The sequence below is a fragment of the Manis javanica genome, chromosome 9, assembly GCF_040802235.1.
Source record: "Manis javanica isolate MJ-LG chromosome 9, MJ_LKY, whole genome shotgun sequence".
NCBI lineage: Eukaryota > Metazoa > Chordata > Mammalia > Pholidota > Manidae > Manis > Manis javanica.
Genome location: NC_133164.1, coordinates 111,216,180 through 111,238,362, shown reverse-complemented (window position 1 = coordinate 111,238,362; position 22,183 = coordinate 111,216,180). Strand labels below are relative to the sequence as shown.

General features: G+C 45.8%; 1 protein-coding gene across 3 annotated transcripts in view; it reads left to right on the top strand.

Moving 5' to 3' along the window:
* Positions 1-22,183, top strand: part of CCBE1 (collagen and calcium binding EGF domains 1) — a 201,062-nt gene that overhangs the window by 166,452 nt on the left and 12,427 nt on the right. For all 3 annotated transcript variants that reach the window (XM_073213158.1, XM_037015837.2, XM_037015842.2), the window contains 5 exons: positions 3,006-3,058; positions 7,650-7,784; positions 9,966-10,118; positions 16,323-16,426; positions 21,872-21,992. In XM_073213158.1, the coding sequence (XP_073069259.1) occupies positions 3,006-3,058; positions 7,650-7,784; positions 9,966-10,118; positions 16,323-16,426; positions 21,872-21,992 (566 nt within the window). The remainder of the gene's footprint in view (positions 1-3,005; positions 3,059-7,649; positions 7,785-9,965; positions 10,119-16,322; positions 16,427-21,871; positions 21,993-22,183) is intronic.

Here is a 22,183-nt window from a genome sequence, read left to right as displayed (position 1 = left end):
AGTTTTTCCTGTGAGTGGTAATCTGCCTAGCAGAACAGTCCACAAAATTGATTTGACCAATAATATCATAGATTATACTAATTTGCAAAAGTAGAAAGTAATGCTGTTAAATATGTTTGTACTAAAATGTGATAAAAAATAATATTTAAGTGTATCAAATTCTACTTAGACGAAAGGCTGTGTCTAACCTGGTTAAAGGTTCTGACCATTTGCTGAAGGTGGAAACTTGCTTTAGGAAACAGATAATGCCCAATTCCCCAAGTCCGTGGTTTGTGTATCCACTACATAGATGATGTGTTCACACATGTGACATGCTAGGCTGCAGGGAATGAGCAGTTCCCAGCTGGTGGACCATATTTAACTTACTCCGTTTCTCTCTCAGCTAGAAAGCATATCCACATGCAAATGAATGAGAGTGATTTTGTGATAAGAATAATCTTGAATGGTTACAAAACAACAGTTATTTTACATGGTTGTTTAACCATTTAATTGACTCAAAATATCTTGGGGTACATTCCTGATATTTGCAGATTACCTGGACCATGGTTAATTCTTGGCCTCTGAATAACATACTGATATTGGAAGTGGTAAAGGGAACCTTACAAGGAAACCAGCTGGGAAAGAAAACACACAGGGTAGAAACTTTGTAATTATAGAGGTCCATTTACTCTTTGGTCATTTTTTACTCCGCAGTTGTTATATTTATTGCATCTACATGCATTATGAATCCTACAAAACAATGGTGTATGGGTTTTGCCTTTAAGAATGAAGAAAAATAGAATTTTATACATACTGAGATACTTAGCTCTTCATTCCTTCAAGATTCAGGTTTCCTTCTAGTACCATGTCCCTTCAGCCTGAAGAACTAACTCCCTTTAGCATTTCTCATAGTGCAGGTAAGCTGACAATGAATTCTTAGTTTTCTTTTATATGAAATGTCTTTATTTCAGCTTCATTCTTAAAGGAATATTTTCACTGGGTATAGGATTCTGGGTTGACATGTTTGTTTTCTCAGCACTTGGAAGATGTCATACTTTGTCAATGTCATACATTGTTTGTGGTTAGCATAGTTTTATATGAAAAGTGCATGGTCATTCATATCATCCTGTCCTTGTATAAAATGGGTAATTTTTCTCTGCTTTCAAGATTTTCTCTTTAGTTTTCAGCAGTATGACTAGGATATCTCTAAAGGTTTTTTTGTATGTGTGTGTGTGTAAACTATTTGGGGTTCACTAAACTATTTTAGTCTGTAAATTTGTGTCTTTCACTAAATTTTGGGGGCATTTCTGCTATTTTTTCAAACATTTTTTTTCTGCCCTATTCTCTGTCTTCTCTCCTTTTGAAACTCCAAATAGCATACATTAGACCTCTTGAGATAGTCCTACCTGTCCTCAAGGTTTGGTGCATTTTTAAATCTTTGTTTTTCTCTCTTCATCAAGTGGGATAATTCCTTCACATGTATCTTCAAATTTACTAATTCTTTCCCACACCATATTTCCATTCTTCTGTTAAACCCATCCAGTGAGGTTTTAAAAAATTTCAGATGTTTTTTCCAGTTCTTGAATTTCCATTCTGTACTTTTCATAGTTTCTATGTCTCTGCTAAGATTTCCTACGTTTATACTCAGTACAAGTTTTTTTTCCTTTATATTACTGAACATAATCGTCATAGCTCCTTTAAAGTTTGTGTCTGATAATTCCAACATCTGGATTGCCTTGGAGTTGGCACCATTGACTGTTTTTCCCTTGTAAATATTTGTACATGTTATGTTGTGGAGACCCTGGATCCCGATCTGTTTATCCAAAGAGTGTCACTCTTTTTCTGTTAGCAGGCAAGTAACTTGGTTTGATGACAAAAACTGGCGTGCAGGAGCCAGTGGCTCAAACCCTTGTCCAGCCCCTGTTGTTTTTAGTTGGGGTGTTTCAGGTCTGTTCCTCACAGTCTTGGGTTAGGGTTTACCAGAGACTTGGTGAAATGTATTTGGGACTCACAGAATTCCTCCTCAGTTTCTCTTGACTCTGATTGCCTAGGCTTTGTCCTCTGTTTCATCTGGCAAAAAAATACTGCAGATTTTCTCTGAGTTTTAGGTTCCCACACTGCATGGCAACTGTGGTCGGAGCTCAGGCCAAAGCCTTAAAAAGCAGGAACCTTACCCTTATTCAAAGGTTCAAATATATATCCCTTGTTCAAAATTTCAGCTCCCCTCCTAAACCTGCCAGTTTTCATTTACTCTACAGAACCTTCGTAGTAGTTGTTTGCTTCCATTTTGTCTGTAACTTATAGTTGTATCTGCAGGGGGGTGATCTGTTAAGAGTTTACAACTCCATACTAGAGACGTACTCTTTCCAGTGGAGATTTACATTTTTGAACAGTGGTACCATTTCCCTACCTCAGGCAAATATACAAGGCTTGGGTATTTATGTTAAGAATTTCCTGTTTGCTGTTTTTAAAATTCAGATAATCTAGGTCCCTTTGAGTACCTTACATGGTGTAGGTATAAAAGAAGCATTGGAATGGGAGCCAGAATGGGTGGGTCCCAATCCCAGTCTGGATAGTAATAAACTGCCTTACTTGTTATTATATTAGAATTAACATCATTATGTTATACTTGCCCAGTTGTTATTACTCTTAGATAATTGTTATAATTAGCAAGCCATGTGAATCCTTGGCCTATAGGGTAAGGGGTCTGGCCAGCCTAAAAGGTCCTTTTCATACTTATATCCTGCAGACCTCTAATCATCTAACATAAGCATCTTGAAGCCTCTGTGTTAATTCATTTCATAGAATTCAAAGGGTTAATGTGGCAAAAGGGCACATTGGAAGATGTCATGTGGTATTGATACTTCCTTTTTATCTCAGATTCTTTTAAAATTACTGCACCCCTACTTTCCTCTATGTCTTGGTTTTTCCTGGGCATAAGTTATTTCATTCAAAACCAATAACTGAAAAGAATTGTATTTTTAACCTAACATATTACACTTGTGTTTTGTTTCTTTGTTTCTTAGGAAAAAGTGCTGCAAAGGTTATAAATTTGTTCTTGGACAATGCATCCCAGAAGGTATGTAATATTAAAAGATTGTCTTCTCACCTCATTCAGGACTAATCATCAGATATCTCTAAAGTTAAGATATATGTGGAATGGATGTGGGTTGTCTGTGTGTATGTGTGTAACTTCTATTTGTTTGGGCATTAAATTCTTCTAATGCCAGTTTGGTTATACATGTAACGTGCTCTAGCTAAATCATTGCACAGCATATACACATGTACTGAGTAATTCTGTGTTTCAAGTTTTGTGGTGAACAGGCTGTAGAGTTCCCTGACCAGCATTTCATACACAGAACACAACTGTCCCAGCCCCTCTACCTGATTTTCGTGTGCTAAACTTGAAGCCCCTTCACATGACCATCAGCAAACACTGTGCTCAACCCATCACTGAAGAGACAGAGCAATGCAAGACATGGGCCCAGCTCCCAAGACTCGCATCACACCATCAAACTGGGAGACAGGATGCAGACATCACAGAATCAGAGACCTGGATTTTAATCATGCTTCCACATCATCTTAGTCCATTTGGACTGCTGTAACAAAAAGCCTTAGACTGGGTGGCTTAAACAACACACATTTATTTCTCATAGTTCTGCAGGCTGAGAAGTCCCAGACCAAGGCGCTGGAAAATTCGGTATTTCATGAGGGTTTCCTGGTTCCTAGGCAGCCATTGTCTTACATGTCCTTGCATAGCAGAGAAGGTGAGGGAGCTCTCTGGGGTCTCAATTTATTAACAGTGATCCCATTCATGGGGACTGTACTCTCATGATCTGATCATCTCCCAAATGCCCCACCTCCTAATACCATCACACTGGGGGTTAGATTTTCAAATACGAATTTCAGGACACAAACATTCAGCTCATAGAACACATCCTGCTACCTATGACCTTGAGCAACTTACTTGCTAAACCTCAGTTTTTGCAGGGAAGGATTGGTGCTTGACTCATGGTGGTTTTAAGAACATTGCTACATGTAAAACAAATTTATAACCTTTGCAGCACTTTTTCCTACATGTAAAAAACAAAACACAAGTGTAATATGTTAGGTTAAAAATACAATTCTTTTCAGTTATTGGTTTTTACCTGTGGCAATGTTCTTAAAACTACCGTAATAAGGCTGACTCTTATTAAGTGCTTGGTAAATGATGGCTATGTTCTTGCTGCCATTGTGATTGCTAGTAACTGCAGTATGTGCAGGAGAGGCATTCGGCACAGCAAGCGTTCGGGAAAGCACAGATCACAGGGGACCAGGGTGGGCAGACATGCTCTCAAGGAGGAGGGGATCCTTGAGCTAGGTTATCAAGGAAGGCTGCCCCGCACTTGGATAAGTAGGAGGAAGAGAGAAGCAGACAGTTCCAGCACTGACGCAGAAGACACTGCGAACTGTTTGAAGAGATGAGGTGTGTTTGCCCAGGGCTGGCGAGAGGTGGGTGGGTAACATGAGAGAGTTTTCTTCACTGTTGCCCAAGAAGCCAGGTCTCTGTAGAGGACCTGGAGCCCAGCCAAGCTAATTCATGTCGCATTATCTCAAAGGAGCCATTTGTCAGTTAGATGTAAATGAATCGCTCCTGTTTATTGCTCTCTTTGGCAGAAGGATGGGAGAAGTTTTATTAAACCATAGCTGTGAGTGGTCGCCCTGCTAGCTCAGTCGGTAGAGCATGAGACTCTTAAACCATAGCTGTGATCTCTGAGGAGACTGCTTCAGGAAGGTTGTTAGGAAATCACTTCACACGTAATGGTTTTATGTGGGCTTGGGTCTTTCTCAGGCAAAATTTTTCCCTCCCAGCCAATTCTCTTGGTTAGAACGTGGTGGAAAAGCCAAGAGGTCAAAATAATCGCATTCTCTTATAAGCCAACTTTTATCAGTCAGCTGTGTCCTTTATATTTCAATTTGACAGATACTGAAAGAGAATTACATTCAGGGCAATCAGTTTAAGGTGCCAGCTAAAGACCTTGCCCAACCTAATTAAAAATACATTACCTGAATACCACATACTTTGAGTTTCTTTAAATGTTAGATAATGTGGTTTCAAACATCTAGGCCCAAAACTCCCCTCCCTCATCCTAAAGTCAGGCTGCAGCCTCATGATTAATGTGACCTAGAACTGAGTATTTCCAGGAAGTTGTCTCAAGCTCTGAATGTTGCTTTGCCATAACTGACCCTCTGCTCTGTCACTTTCACTGGAACACTTTTTAAACTTGATTTGTTTGATTCTGTGGAAATGAGTCAGTGTTTGTTAGTTTTTGACTAAAGAGATCTGTAGTCATAAAGGTTTCCATTATCCAAGAATGCAAAGTAGAAGTGTAGAATTTCCAAAAAGATGGTGTATTCGGTTGGATTCTCCAGAGACCCAGAGAAAGAGAATCATTTTAAGGAACTGGTGGACAAGATTGTTAAGGCTGGCAAACCCAAAATCCTCCAGGAGAGAGTTACAGTTTGAGTCCAAAGGTTATCTCCTGCCTGAATCCCCTCTTCATCCAGGAAGGTCTTTTTTTTAGTAAGGCCTTCAACTGATTGTTGGGCCCACCGACTTTATGGAGGATATTCTACTTTACTCAGAGTCTACCCACTTAAATGTTCATCTTGTCTAAAAAATATCTCCCAGGAACATCTAGAATAATATTGACCAAATATCTGGGTACTGTGGCCTGGCCAAGTTGACACACAAAATTAACCATCACAGGTATTAAAAGAGACTTGAATTTCTAAACAAATATGCTAACTAATGAGTAGAAGCTGCAATTGAAAAGAGTGTTGTTTCCTCCTATTTGTTGCTCTAAGTCAAGAGTCAACAACCTATGGCCTGTGGGCCGAATGTGGCCCACTGACTATTTTTATAAATAAAGTTTTATTGGAACACAGCCATACTCATTCACTTAAGTATTATCTATGGCCTGTTCTTGCCCTACAACAAACAGAGTTGAATAGTTGCAACAAAGGCCTGAAAAGCCAAAATGTTATCTAGTCAACCAGAAATATTTCGCCACCCTCTGCCGTATTATCTTGGTCGGCCAGGTGATAGGATGGTCTGATTTGTTCTAGTTCTACAGTTATTCATTGAGCATAAACTGTAGGAAGAGAGTAGCGTCGGTCACAATGCCTGCGAGGTACCCGATCGTAAGAACGAGCAATTAAAAGAAGCAGAAGAGCGGGAAGAGCTTTTACCGTGTGTCGGGCACTGCGCTTAATGCATCATCCAACAGTTTAATCTTCATAAAAGCGCCTTGAAATAGCTGTTACTGTTATCCCTGTTTTATAGGTAAGGAAACTGAGGCTTAAGGAACCCACGATCACAGAATGCCTGGCAGGATTGGGAGGGCTGGCTGCAGAGCCTGGACTCTTCCTCACAGGGCCGCCTGCCTGCTGGAGCAGGGGGTCACAGTGCCCTGCGCGCAGAGGACGGCCCAGAAGGCCTGCTCCAGTCCAGCACCGGGACCCCGCCTCCAGCTAGGGAAGGGCTGTGGTTGGTGCCAGCTCACACTTTGCTTTTCCTGATGACAGTGTGTGTCCGGTACAGAGCGGGTCTTCAACAAATACGGCAGAACACAGGAGCAAGAAGTATGGAGCATTGGTTGAGAAGACCACGTGTGACCAGAGACACACAGACAAAGCAGGCCTTGAATCACAGTTGTAGGGAGAGAGATTTAGCAAGGGCAACTTGCCAGGTTATCATGAGAGTGACATGATCCTCATCACACTGACCCTCCCCACCTCAGAGGCTGCCAGCCCACCCATTCCACCTCCATATGCGGCAGAGCAAAGCCAGGTTCACTCGGTGTCCAGGGATAGTTTATCTGTCAGCACCTGGGGAAGACAGTGCAGTGATTAATGAGATGCTGGACCTAGTCTGGAAGCAAGTGTTCAGCCTGAGCTCCTGACTTAGAGCCAAAGTCCCTTCAGAGGCTCATTACATATCAGTTTGTAAAGAATGAGAGGAGGAGATGCTCCAATTCTTTATAATAGGGCATCCACCCCAGTTTGCACAGGCTCAGGGATGGAATGTGAGCTCTAGCCATTCGACCTCACCCAACCCCTTCCCAGCATGCAGAGTCAGACCCCGGGAGCGTATCTGCACTACCACGCAGGCACCAGCCCTGTGATGGCTCACACCATCGCCGCCCTCAGGTCCCCTCACACCCCACTCCTCGGAGCCTGCTGACTTCCAGCTCCTGCTCTGACATACAGACACCAGTGCTGGTCATCAGGGCTGGCTGTTCTTCAGTGTTCAGCTGAAAGGAATTCCCTGTCTGTGCCGCAGTTAGTGAAAAAAACAAACTAGGCCCCCAGTCATGCTGCAGAGCCTGGCCATATGGAGCATCTTTGCTCTCTGGATGAGTGACAAAGACCAAAGGAGAGGTGACCTGGGGGAAAATCACAAGTGATGTTTGCTTTTAACCACTGCCGTGCTGAGCACTGAGTTCCCAGTGCGGCACCGTAGAGGACTCCCCGTGGCCAGAGGAGTTAATACCCCCTGTAAAGTAGCTGGTCGCAGTTCCCCTGATGCAGAGTACAGCCCAGAAGGCCTGTTCCAGTCCAGGGCTGGGATGCCGCCTCCACCTAGGGAAGGTCTGTGGTTGATGTGAGCTCACGCTTTGCTTTTCCAGACTACGATGTGTGTGCCGAGGCTCCCTGCGAACAGCAGTGCACAGATAACTTCGGCCGAGTGCTGTGTACCTGTTACCCAGGATTCCGGTATGACCGGGAGAGACACCGGAAGCGGGAGAAGCCCTACTGCCTGGGTGTGTTGACATTACGCACCATTTCCCCATGTGCCTCTTTCAGATGATTCTTTCCTTTGTTGGACGTGCTGTCTCAGTGGGACCAGCTCACGGGAGCTGCCTTGATCTTGGATTCCTCCCTTCTGTCCTGAGACTTGCTGGGTGGAGTTGTGTTGGCATTATCTGAGGGGTCACCACCTTTCACCATGATTATTAAACTATAGCCAAGGAATTCTCAGTCAGATTCTAATGGGCAGTGAGATAAAAGAGCAGGGGAAGGCATCATTATCAAATGTAAACTAGAATAATGGAAATAAGGATTTAAGTGGGCAAAAAAGTCAAAACCAGAAAGAATGAAGCAAGAATAGCATTCTCTTGGAAGAGGACCTGTCGATGGGGCAACAGGTTGGAAGTGAGTCAGACGAGACGGAGGAAAGCCAGCATCTGCCCTGCAGCTGAGAGTCAGCACCGTTCACCACCTGCTCACTGCCTTCCCTTCACTGCCTGGGCCTTCCAGGCATTTCTGAGATGGGTTTATGGCAGTTGTCTACCCCCCCCCCCCCGCCATGTGCCTCAAAGTGTGGTCTGTACGTGGCTAACCTGTCCCAGAAACACCATAGTTCTTAAAAACCTCCTGGCCTCCCTCCTGAGAATAGGTCCAAAAATCTGCATTTATACAAATGCCTCCAGTGATTCACACACACAGTCAGGTTTGAGAATCAGCCAGAGGGTGAACAGAGACCGGCAGATGGCCCCAAGTGGAAAGTAAATGGGCAGTGATGAGTGTCCCCCTCCTCTGCCACAGCACAGGCTCTAGAGAGCACCATTTAAGGGCTTCTCCCCTGGTGCCCCACTCTGACAAAGAATGGCATTGAGAGCACCAAGGGAATGGAGTAGAGACCCCAGCTTCTCCGACAGAGAACATGGTGCGCCATCCTGTACCCCTGAGGTCCCGGCACAGAGCTCTTATTTCTGTGTGTGGCAGCTATAGTAGGTACTCGGTTCTGCCCATCTGGGCTTAGCAAAATTAGCATTCTGCTCAGAGTTCCATCTGTGTATTTCTCTCTGCCCTTTCAACCTGTCTTCCCTGCTCTGGACGGTAGAGGCAGCTTCCCATCTAGATTTCGGCAGGGGCACGTGGAGGAGGGAGGTCACCTGAGGAATTACGGAGGAGGATCCAGCTGCGACGTTTTTTAGTTCACAGATGGCATAGTCCACACTGCCAGGGGAACAGCCAAATGACCACACTCCCCTCGGCACACACGGGGGCCTGCAGGAGGTGGGTCCCGGGCAGCTTGTCCAGGTAGTGGCTCTGACAGCGTCCTGGGGCGCAGGGATGGGCTCTGCCTGCCTCCCACGTGTGCATAGCCTGGGGCTCTGTCCTGCCCACCACCCCTCAGTGTGATCAGCCATTGAATGGGAACAGATTCGTGCCTTCCTCCCCTCCCCCAGTACGGAATAGTTCTGTTTCTACCACATACAGTGGGGGAGCAAGCCCATGATGTGCGTGGTTCACCTGGACTCTTTCTGGTTTCTTGTTTGGTGGCCTCCTAGCTCATTGCCATAGCTCATGGGGGGCTGTCTGGGTCACTGATGGAGCTGAAACCTGGAGAAAACTCTCAGACCCATTATGACTATTTTCTTTTATCAGAACTTGATTTTCCCAGGTACCATCACATCTCTTAACTGGGAAGGAGCCTTTTCTAAGTGACTGGGACACCATCGTGCTGTTTGGAACCTAGTCTAATAACGGGGAATATAAAAGCCCTCAGCACACTAGGGGCCTTGCAGATCATTTCTGGGATGCTTGCTTTTCAAAGCATGTTGGCATCAGTTTCCTCATTTCCTCCTCCCTAAGGAGCCCTGTGCAACATGTAGGACAGGCTTCATTACCATGTTTTGTAGGGGACAACTTTGAAGGCTAGCAGTACCTGCACCACGCCACATGACTTGGCAGTGGCAGAGCCACAGCCAGGAACCTCATTCACTGATCAGTTTGTAAGCCTGGCGACATGGCCTAAAGCGCTCCTGTCCAGCAGGGCTCACATTCCTGGTGTCCCCCTCTACTCCAGGCTTCTCTGGTAGAGGTCTGGCAAAGGGTCCTTTGCAGACATTTACAGATAGGCCAAGCGTAAGGTCACCGGTGTGTCGGAAGTGTAATTCCCTGGAACTGAGCATTCGCTGCATTTGGTTCAAATGCAGATATCGACGAGTGTGCTACCAGCAATGAGACGCTGTGTGCTCACATCTGCATCAACACCTTAGGCAGCTACCGCTGTGAATGCCGAGAGGGCTACGTCCAGGAGGACGACGGGCGGACATGCACAAAGGGAGACAAATACCCCAACGACACTGGTGAGTGGTGCACATGAAATTGGCCCCCTAGTGAGATAGGTAGGTAAGCAGACAGGCAGGCACTTGGAGGCTCAAGAGGGTTCCTCCAAGAGCAGTGAGTGGGGAGGAACATCTATACAGGTGGTAGGTGGATCTGGGTTAGAGATAGGATGTCATGCCAAGCCCCTTCTAGAGAGAACCGGAGAGCAGCACCTTAGCAGCAAGGGCTGTGAGCTGGCGTGTATTTGAGGACACTGTCTACCCAGTGGTGGTGTACTGGTGGGTAAATCCGTAGTTAGTTACATGCTTATCCCAGACTGGGGTGAGCAGAGAAGAAGCCAGAAACACTGTGTTCTTTCAAAGAAAATGGGCTGAATATAAATATGAAACATTCCCATGTAAGGGAACAGTCTGCATTGGTGCTCTTCAAACGGTGCCTGCCTGTGAACTATTTATTTGGTTCATGATTGGATAAAAACAGAACTTGAGAGTGTTTAGAAAGGTTTATACCAACTTGATAGAGAAATTTTATCTAACCCCAGGATTTATGCTTGTATTTGTCTCACTTTTCTAATAATTCATTTTTATTGTATTTGCAAAGATAGTCCACAATGAGTGGAAAAATTTTTAAAGCTGGTATCCCTTCACTGAGTTTGAGAAGCTGTTGTACATTATAGCAACCAGATTCCACTGAGGTGCCTGATTACTCAGGGATGTGATTAGCATGAATGCTGGGTCGCTTCTTTATTTAAGTTATGGGGGTGGAAGGGCCCCCCACCTTGTGCACTTGTATCCAACACTTGTAGACCAGGAAGCTGCTGAACTCTTCCGAGCTCAGGGCTCAACTCTTCCTTGGGAGAGGAAAGTGGCAGAAATGCTGTCCATCAACAGAGGCTAGCCGGGCCCCACCCGCCTCCGGGTGGGGGTGGGGGGCTCCTGGGGCAAAGAACATGTACCAAGAAATGCAGAGAGATGAAAAGGCCAGACTCTCTGGGACTCAGGAGATAGGTTCTCAAGTATAACCTGAGATTCAGAAAGGGGTGGAAGGCACCTACCATCAGCCAAGGGCAGCAAACAGCTGGGCACCAGCTGCCTCACACGGGAAAAACTACAAAGCAAAATTCTGAGGAGCAACCAGGCTGAGTCATGAGGAAGCCCCCATGTATTAGAAGTAAATGCAAAATATCTGGCGCCAGCTCAGGATTGGGCAATCTGAAATGATGAATGAATCACAGGGCTTGGTGACACGTGTTAAAGCCTCACGCATGTGGGGCCTGCATGCCCAGAGGTGCTTAGAGCAGGGGCAAACAGTTCTTTGGCTTAAGAGTTGAGGGAAAATGTTTGCAGGCTGCTTTTTTGGTAAAATTCACAGCTCCGATCACTTCACTTTTGTCCCATGGTGGAGAAGTTACCGCTTAGATTTTCCTTTGTTGAAAGAAAGAATCCTATTGAGGTGCAGACTTTTAGCCACTGATCGATGTGTGGGTCAACTTGAGAATTAGCAACAAGAAAGCAGCTTTCTTACTCTCCTTTTGGAGCTGGATTTCCAGCTATGCTCCAAGCCAGCAAGCGCATGGACTGTGAGCTACTAATCCTGGCAAGTCCACTGTCTCTTCCTCACATTTATAGTCGGGTTAAATCCCATTTACGTGGGCAGGAAGGGCAGCCTTGAGTAGCCCAGTCTAGAGCGTGACCATCAGAAACAACAACAAATGCTTACTGCCGAGTGTCAGAGTAGCATTAGATGGTCAGGATCTCCAAATAATAGGACCTGGCCCTGCCCATGAGTAGTGCCCACCTGGTGGGGTGCAGTGGTCTGCCCAGAGACCCGGCCTTAACCAGCACAGACCAGAGACTCTGAATGGAATTTAGAGATGAGCATGAGATTCTATACGCTGATTTGACTCATTCTTTGGTCTCAGGAGGCCTCTCCAAGTTGCAGGAATTCCTAGGTTCTCCAACCGCATCCCTCTTGAGGTCCCACTACAGTGAGCCCTATACAGTCACCCTGCTGTGTGGTACCCGAGAGATGGCTCCAACCCCAGAGTGCAGTGCCCAGGTGGGTGGGCCTAGGTGGGGCGTCCTCACCTCCTGCCTCCTGCGGAGACCATGTGGATGCAGAGAGGAGCCTAGCCAAACGACTGGGCGCAGGAGGCCACATTGCATCTTCGTGGTCTGTTATGCTAAGTCAGTCCTGGGCCCACATTCCTGTTTAGTGCCCTAAGAAATTAATTGTCCTCCTTAAAAAAATTTTCAAACCCAAACCCACACAATGACACAATGTTTCAGTACAGGAGATCAAGTATAAGAAATCAAGAATTTTGTTTAAGTGATGACCAGTGTGACTTTATGACAAAGAATGCAGTAAAAAAACCTGAGCAATCATAAAGGACATATATTCACAACTTTTTTTGCACCTTTTCCAGCATGACTTTCATTTACAGACCTATTTTATCTCAACCCTTTATAACAGCATCTCCCCACACTGTGTTCTGCAGAACTCCAGGGCCTTGGGAGGTGCTGATAAGCCTTTTCTTTCTTTAGAAGCTGCTACATTCAGATACTTGGGGAAGAACTAGTTTCTGCACCCTCTTAAGGATTCATGGTGCAAGTGCATTAAAAGCTCTTAGATTGCCATTTTTAAAAACGTTAATTTTGATTAAACCTGAATTCCCAAGATTATGTTCTTAAGAAACACCTATGAACATCTCACAGAGGATGGTATCCTGAAAAACACAATTCGGGAAATTCTGACTCCTTGGCATCAAGGGTCTGAGCTCTGCGGCTGAACTTCTTAGGTTCCTGGTTGACATTCAGGCGAGAATGTTTTCATTGCCAGATGAAGCAGTGAAGTCCAGAGAGAGGCCATTTGCTTCAGGCTACAGAGCATCTAATTAATGAAAACAGGACATCACCCCTCTGGGCTGCCATACTGACAGTTTGTTCCTGTTTACAGTGACTTCAATGAGCAATGTCTTTCCATTGAATCAGTAAGAACCCTTGGGTGGTTATACCACTGAGCTTTCTCATAACTCAAGCTCACTGCACAGATCAGCCTAGGCTGAAAATTCTGTTCTTCCTCCCCCTCCCCTTATATAATAGCTACATTTTTTTTAAAAAAAAACCGAAACACCACCACTGTCTATTGTATCACACTCCCCCAACACCAGCAGAGGTATTATAAAAGAATTTCTCAGTATTTAATTTTCAGTAACTAGTCTCTATTGAACTCACTGCATATGCACAGAGGACTAGTGTTTGTTTTTAGTATTTTACTATGAAAAACATTCCAATGACAGTAACCAAGGACATTAGGGGGTGGGGACTAAGAGAAGTAGTTCATACATGTAATTAAAATTATGAGAAAGGACAAGTATATTATATGCCCTGAATGTTAAAGTCACAGCTCAAGCGATGGGCCACTGAGGAGGTCCTCTATCTGAGTGCCGAGACTTGAAGATATGCCCAGCTTCCATGCCTGAATAGAGAACTTTCCTTACCATATGTAAAAGATAAATAAATCCAGATTTTCAGCTCAGCAGTAAGAATAGTTAGGGGCCCGACGAGTCTCGCATCTGAACCATCAGAGATGCTCAGCAGCTTCATCTGTTTGGGACTAATTAACAAGCCTGATATTTTATCATGGTCTTTTTTTTGTTTGATGAAGAGATGATTATTGAGTATAGTAAATACACGTGATCTAAAATCCGCTTTCCCTGCTCCTGGTTTCTGTTTTTTTGATTTTTTTCCAACCTTGCATTTTCCACCGTTTGTAATGGTATATATGGTCAGGAATTTAAAATCGAACACAGCCTCAGCTCGCTAATAGGGAAGTGGGCAGAGAGCAGAAGGAGCTGGTCTCGAACTGCTCTGGCATTTGAAAGGTTGCCATGCACGCACCGGCATGGTGACACAAGACATCTGGCTAGAAGACAAGAATGGCGCTCTCAGTCGCTTTGATGCTCTCTGAAAACATGTAGCTGGAGCCAGTTTAGTCACTCCGGGGAGTCTGTGCAGCACCAACAGGGACACAAATTAAGGACATGCTGGCTCCTTAGTTAATTAACTTAAACTGCTCTCTATTTTTCAACTTTTGTTTACTTTCTGATAAAGTGACCATTAACTCCCCAGCGTCACCTACTGTATTTCAAATATCAGGGATGGCCAGGTGTTTCATGTAACCTTCAAGCTCCACTAATCCAGAGATCAGTGGGTCTCAACCTGAGGAGTTTTTAAAAATGCTGATATTCTTCCCTCTTGTGTGACCTTCAGATGGGTGGGGTGCAACATTGTTGGTGGGATTCTTAAAAGTCCCCCCACGTGGTTGTGATGTGCCACCAGGATTAAAAAATTACTGTCAGGGCACATTTCTGCACAATCAACTATTAAAAAATAAACATGCTTTGTTCATGTGTGACAGTCCACATGAAATATGTTGGGAACATTCTTTAGTTTTCCTAAGTTTACTAAATATGATTAATATGGTATCTAGGGAATTTCTAATGGTTAGGGTGTATAGCCTCAACATCAGTAAAAATTAGGGCTACATGCCCCCATGTGGCTAATCCATAATAACGCACCTTTAAACTCTGAACAGATTGGAGCAAAATGTTAAGTGATACCTCTGCGTGGCCACAGTCGCAGACCTCAGTGGCTACAGCATTAATTGAAGACTGAAAACATGCAAAGTCAGAGACGTCTGCCGGATTTCTAAGTGAATTGTTAATGTAGCATGCACAAGATTATTGTTGCTCCACATTTGACATTGCGGTCGACACATTGCAGGGTTAGATGAGCTCCAGTTCAGAATAGATTGCACATTCCAGGTCTACACACACAATTATTTGTCTCCAAGTCTTCTGAGAGCTCCTTCCAAAGGATGAGATAAAGAGCCCTACCCCACATCTGTCATTTTGTAGGGAACTCACAATAAACAACGATCCCAGCGTGGAGCACGGGCCGTGTACTAGGCACTGTTCTGGGAAGCCTGGATTAGAACACTCCCCACTTGCATGGACACACGGTGAATGCTGCCTGACCCCACAGGACTGCAGTGTCTCTGTGGACAGAGAGGGCGGCTTCGTGGAACATTTGAACTGGGTGTTGATAACTGGTAGGATTCCACAAATGGCGACAGCAAAGAGGGCTTCCCAGAAGAGGAGTAGTGAGAAAGGTACAGTGGGCCAGGAAGCGCAAGCAATGACTTGGCAGGGACTTGGCCCGGCTCTCACTGGGCCACATCCCAGATAGTGGCGGTTATCTGTCACATGAATGCACCTGGCCCAACACCAAAGGCCGCCTAGGCTAGGGTTTAATACCTCCGTGGGTGTCACACTGTCCTGCCCCATACTCCTGGCCCACCCCCTCACCTGCTGCCCACGCTGCCACCACCTCTTGCACAGACCTTGCTGGTCTCCACCTATTCATCAGCAGCAAGACTACCTCAGGGTCTCGTCTCCCTTGCACATAGGCTTGTTTGACCTGTTTTAGTGCCGATAAGATGAAAGTGGTGAGAATTCTTGGCCATGTTACCATTTAACTCACCCGTTCTTTCTTATGCAAAATGATTTTATGAAAAACCCTTGGTTCTCCCAGGGTTCTATAAGACAGAACTGGGATGGGTCTGATGCCCTCCCATTGGGTCCCACATGGGCATGGGCAGAGTGCCTGGCCAGTTTTTTCCATCCTGGCTACACACCTCCTTGGAGGTCTGTGCTTAGCCCTCGTCTGTGACCTGCCTGACCTGGCTTTGCTCCCTTTGAACAACTGGAGTATCAGAGGTGATAAAGATCAGCTTTGCGAGCTCTGCCCTGGAGTCCCACTCCCTGAGGTTGGGGGATGGTTTACGTGGGTGAACACTGGCCCTTGGAGGGGAGTATCAATCTTCTCAGATAAATAGAGCCTGCTTCTATCTATCTTCTGATAGACAGAAAGAGTTCAGTTCACATTTTCACCTATGAAAGAGGGAGTTAATAAAATAAAAAACACACTGGGATGCCTAGATGGGAAGAGCGGAGCCCTTAGGTAGCAGGCCCCTTTCTCTGCCCCCTGACCTGGGGTGGGGCGTACTGTCAGGGACCTGAGAATGTGAAACCGCCAGCCTCCAGCCCTCCCACATTCCACCGGCAGCCTGTCTGCCCCAGGACAGCCCTTTGTGATGCTGTCTCTCTGGGTCTGGATGCCCTCCAGCCTCCCAGACGGACCTGCGCCTGTCTCCCCTCTCAGGGCACGATGAGAAGGCCGAGAACGCGGTGAAAGCCGGGACCTGCTGTGCCACCTGCAAGGAGTTTCACCAGATGAAGCAGACGGTGCTGCAGCTGAAGCAAAAGGTATGCACTGTTATGTTAGAGACAATCACGGACATAAAAGGAGGACGTGGCAGAGACAAAGCAGGAGAATGTCTAGAAACAATAAGAAAGCCGTCACAGATGACCTCGCTGAGCATTCCCTGAGCTTGGTGCCAACCCCGGCAGAGCGCACTGAAGGCGGGGGATTGATGGGGTGACTGTTAAATTAGACCATGTGGTAAGGGGCACATGGCGAAGCCAGAGAGAGGATGACACTTTGTTAAATGAACATCCAGGCATGTGGCCCTGTGGGCCGACTTACACAATTCTACTTTATCTAATATTTTGTCTACATTTTATCAATAGAGGACATCTTTTCTATAAACCTGTATAAGCTGGTGATGAGTTCCTGTGGCAGCTTTATTTTTCACATTTAAAAATTACAGCCTGTGCTCTGTGTGGGCTCCATGCACCTCGGAAAGCAGCCACTAAGTACCTCGGGTGAGCAGGAGGACTGACTCACTCTGTGAAAGGCTCCCACATGTGCCTGACAGAGTATCAGGTTTCTAGTAGTGCTGCTGTCCTATGAGTAACGCCCCCGTGATGTATCTAGTGACCCTATTTCTGGAATGACTGTCCTGGACCCAGATGGCTGGAACATAAATATACCTGGAACATAAATACACCTGAAGTTGAGATCCATTCACCAGTTTGTCAGCGAATCAGAAATTGCTCTTATGCTGATGAAACATAAACTTACTGATTCATTTATTCACTTGCTTCCACTCAAGGCTCTTAGTACATCAAAGGGGTGTATATAATCTGTTTACCTTTGACATCTAGTTGTTATAAGGAGCAAAAGAGCATGCACACGACAGTATTGCTTTTCCATGTTCTACAAACATGCAGGCAGTCCCCAGCAAGAACCACAGATACCAGTGCAATAAGTAGATCGATAGGTGGAGAAGAAGATTGGCTCTACGGGCCTGTAGTACACTGCTGAAGATCTATCAGATCAGCTTTTGCAGAGGCATGCATAAATAAATATATACATAATGCATAATCATGATCCTACATGGCTTGTGATCCAATAGGGAAACCTTGTCAGCCCATCAGTATAAACACAGATACGAATAAATACATCCCGCATAGATATCCTCAGGTTGAACTTGGATTGATATTAGTATTTGTTAAGCTAATCCAAAAAAGGGGCTCGTAGAAAAAGTTTGCGTCTCATAGGCCAAAGGATTGGGGCTTGGGGGAGGCAGTTGATCATGGCTCAAGGCCTGAAGCTACCTTCTCTGTTTCCTCTCCTGGATAGTCAAAAATCTGAGAGCTAGAGGGAAGCTTTTTCTAGCCTAGCTGATCTTTACGATCATTGCTGCTATATCCCACATGTTGTTCAGAAATTCAGCTGCTAAATCAATATCTCGCTTTCCCTCAACTTCCTTGCAATGTATGTTCCATGCAAGAATATTAAGAAGTTGAAAATTTAGTGTCACAATACCTGTCACCCTTAAAGACCTTGCTGTAGAGCTATATACGCATTCATGAAGAGTACTGTACTTCCCAGTACTCCAGTACCTCTCACGCCGTTGGGTAGGCCTGGAATTGGTCCTCCTTATACCGAATTCTACAGATGCATTGTGGCAAGTCTGAGCTGATGTGAAAATTCAAGAAACACTATGAGGAACAAGTTGTTTTCAAAGGTAACTGTTAGAATGTATTGCAGTTTATAAACTGCAGTTTATCAAGCAATTTTATACCCAGAATCTCATTCAGTTCTCACCATGACGCTATAAAGAAGACGCTGATATTCTCAGATAGTTGAAGTCACTCCAGGCCAGAGCGCACCCTAGGTCTTCTCACTTCTGCCCCAGTGCCAGTGCAGGATTGTCAGTTGGTTTTTAACTTCATCTCACTACTACTGATACCATCTGTTCTGTTCAAAAAAGAACATAGGACATCTGCCCAAATAAACATTGGCCAAGAAATAAGTGCCGGGTGAGCTGGACTGTGGCCAGCCCCACAGTATAAATGGTATGCAAACATGTTGAATTATGTTATGAGTGTAGAGTCAGCAAAACCCCAACTGTGGGAAACTGTACAGGGCAAATGTCCTGAGTTCTTCAGTGGGTAAATGATACAGAAAAGAAAGAGGTGGAGCAGCAACCTGAGGATTAAAAGAAACTTAAAAAACATAACATTTTTAAATGGGCAAGACTATAAACCATGGTGTCAAGGCAGTTACAGTTGGGTGATAAGTTATTTTTTTGAAACACAGGACTTGATTAAAATCAGGATAGTGGTTACTTTTGAGAGGAAGAAGGACTGGTACATGGAAGGGCTTCAGGTGACTGGCAAAGCTCTGCTTTTTGACCTGGGTGTTCCTTAAAAGGTGCTTGTCTTATAATTTACTAAGATAAAGATTTGTTTTGTGGGATGTCCAGATTCTGTGCTTGTATTTAAGTTTCTGAAGGTGATTTGCATTCCCCAATGCCTCTGCCTCTACAAATTCTTCCATTGTTTGCAAACAGCAATTTTTTTAAAAAAAAGAGGTAATTTAGCAAAAGGGAGCTGTGGGGATAGGTAAAATGTAACTTGCACAGAGGGGTCTCAGACCCATCAGTGTGCTGAGGAAAAGTCTGAGCCCAGGAGCTAGCTTCTTAAAAGTTACTTGTGCTCCTGCTGCAAACTGTTTTGTTTGAGAGCAGCATCTCTCAGCCTCTGTGGAGCAATTGAGGGAAGCATGAATAATGATTGAGGAAGTGTTTGCTGAGCACCTGCTGCAGACCATGGTGGGCTGGGAGATGAGGAGATACCAGAAGTTGTGGAATAAGGTCCTTCCTTAAATAAATGTAGTGTCGTACCTGGAAGACCAAGCCAGTGGTGCAGTGGTGGTGTCAGTCATCCCACAGTTGCCACAGGGTGAGGAGCAGGCAGTTGAAGCTTCAGAAGTTAGAGGTCAATGAGGTTCCCATTTGGGAGCCGATCTCCAGTGTGATGGCAGAATTCCCCCCTCTAGCATTGCTCTTACTGTCAGGCAAATACTTGGCTTCTCAACAGTTTGTGACTGATTTCCTCTGGTGCCTTGATCTGGCTGCTCTGTAAAATGGGTCATCTCAGGACTGTTGGGAAGACTGATCCATATTAAAGTGACTGCAGATTGCTTTGCCAAGTACCACTAGTACTATTAAGAGAAGCAGCTTGGTGTAGTGGTTAGGAGCACAGAGTCCAGAACCAAGTTGGCTAAGTTGAAATCCTAGCCCCACTCTCTGCTCTGTGACCCTGGCTAAGTCACTTAACCTCCTTGTGCCTCAACTTTACAAAAAGGGTATAAAAATAATGCCTATTATATAAGGTTTTCATCATCAAATGAGCTAATACTTATGAAGGACTTAGAACAGTGCCCGTCACGTAGAAAGAGCTCTGTAAATGTTTATCATATAATATTATATGCCCTTGGAAAGTGTTTACAGACAGCCCTGATTTGTACCAATAGCTCTGTGAGGTATATGTTTTATTATGGAGGCTAATATGAGGTATTCATAATTCCATCGAGTGGAATCCAGGAGAAACACATACTCTTCTTACATTCCTATGACCTTCCTCCCAAACACCTGAATCCCACAAGCCCTTTCTCTGCTGTGTGTGTGTGGAAGTCAAGGCAGGGATTCTGAGCAGCTGCCTTCAAATCGCCAGTGCCTTAGCTTTCCATGCTGATACACAGAGAAACGAAGGAAGCCAGGATGTAATTCCCAGCAGGAGGTCAGCCAGGAAACTGAGGTCAGCATGTCCTGTGAGGCCTCATGACCTCTGCAAGGGAGCAAACAGCGCTGGAAAGGGCCCAGGGAGCACCTCTGCAGTGCATCCATGTGCAGGTCTCATCCGCCAGGCTCACTCGCAAAATTTCTTACCTGAAGACATGATCATCTGGTCCAAACCGCTTATTTTGTAGGTGTGAAGATGAGCACCTGGAAGGGTGAAGGGACTTACCAAAGTCACACAGCTACTTAGAAATAGAGCCAGAGCAGCCGTACAGAGCGTTGCATCATGTGGGTGGCAACAGCCGCTGGAGGCTACAAGGCTGGGCACTGGGCCAAGCATGTTAAAGGCATCAACGCTTTTGCCTTCCCAGCAGCTGTTTAGTTTGGATATCACTGTCCTCATTGTATAGATGCAGACACCCAGGTCAAGTAGCTTACCTCAGATCCCACAAGTAGAAGGGGGCAGGGCTGAGATTTACACCTAAGTGTTCCTAATGCCAAAGCCCACAGGTGGGTCCATATTCCAGTTTTTGTGTTGGGAGCAGGTAATAAAATTGAACCAGCCTTCAGCTTCGAGTGTTGACCTTATATCCCCTTGTTAGTTATAAATTTCCCTCAGTAGTTCACATCCATTCCACCTCAAAACTACAGGCACACATCTGCTGGTCAGAGGGCCCCTTGCTGTGAGCAGTGACACCAGCGCCATTGTAAATAAACCCACAGAACACAGCCGGGGCCCAGTGGGGACTTTGAATTGTGAACCTATCTGACATTGTGCAAATCTGACTTTGAGGTTGCACAAGATTTTATTCTTATGGTTATTCCTACTGGATTCTGAACAATGAGCACAGAAGAATTGAGTGCCATTACTTCCATTTTTCAGGGAACACTAGCTCAGTCAAAGCATGGAGGAAGGCAGTGGGTGCTCAGAAATGGCCCGTCTCCTGGACCCCAAGGCTGTCCTTACCTAAGGATTTGAATATTAGCTGAAGGGCTCCTAGGCTTCCTAGGAATACATGTGCAGGAGTGCTGAAGGCACCAAGCGGACCTTTTAGGAAACAACATTGGTGCTTCTTTCAGCTTCCCGACCTCTGAGCATCCTTGTGCCCTGAGCTGGACAGATTTGGTAAGGACTGCAAGAAAAAACACTCTTGAGAAAGTTCGAGATGGAGGAGCATCTCAGGCTGCAACAGGTCACCTAGGGCAGCTACAGATGGAATAGGGCCTTGACCCCAGGAGAGCCTGGCATGTGCCGATGAGCATGCGAGGGAGACTGAGCAGGGGAGCAGGCACAGCACCTCCAGCCTCACAGATCTGCTCGTTTTCCATGCCAGGCTGCAGGGTTGTGGCCCAAACTCTCTTGTGGGTTTCCTGGGATTTTGCCTTTTAGACAAATGGCAAGTGCTTCCAGTGAGGGCCCAGCGGGACACATGACTAGAGCGATCACCTGGCAGAGGAGCTGGAAGAATCTTCTCCATGAGATTATCAGGTGAAAGTTGTTTGCCAAAATGCAAATTATCATGCTCTCATGCAGGTTGTCTTCACCAGAAGGCCTCTGGGTCTAGAAAGAGGCTCTCTGCAGCCCCTTTGAGCCCTAAGCGGCTCAGGTAACAGAGAATCACCATGAGAAGGTTTCACAGCATCTGCGCACAACACACAAGGGAAGGCTCTCCCAGGCAGCAGAGCCATCACCTCCTGACCGCGGTCCTTCCCTTTGCAGATCGCCCTGCTCCCCAGCAGTGCTGCCCACCTGGGCAAGCACATCAGCGACAACAAGGTGCTGGTCTCAAGCGCTTACCTCCCAGGACCTCCTGGCCTGCCCGGGGGCCAGGGCCCTCCCGGTGAGTGTGGAGAAGGGCATGGAAGGGGGGCAGGGTCACCAGGCAGGGCTGCCAAGAGCTCACGTTTCGTGGGGGCTGGACGCAGCTCTCTACCTTCTGGGGATGAGAGTGGAAGCAAGAGTCCGGGAGCTCCCACACCTGTGCAGCAGGAGGGCCTGGGGAAACGGGGTCCTCAAGCCTGAGAAACCCTC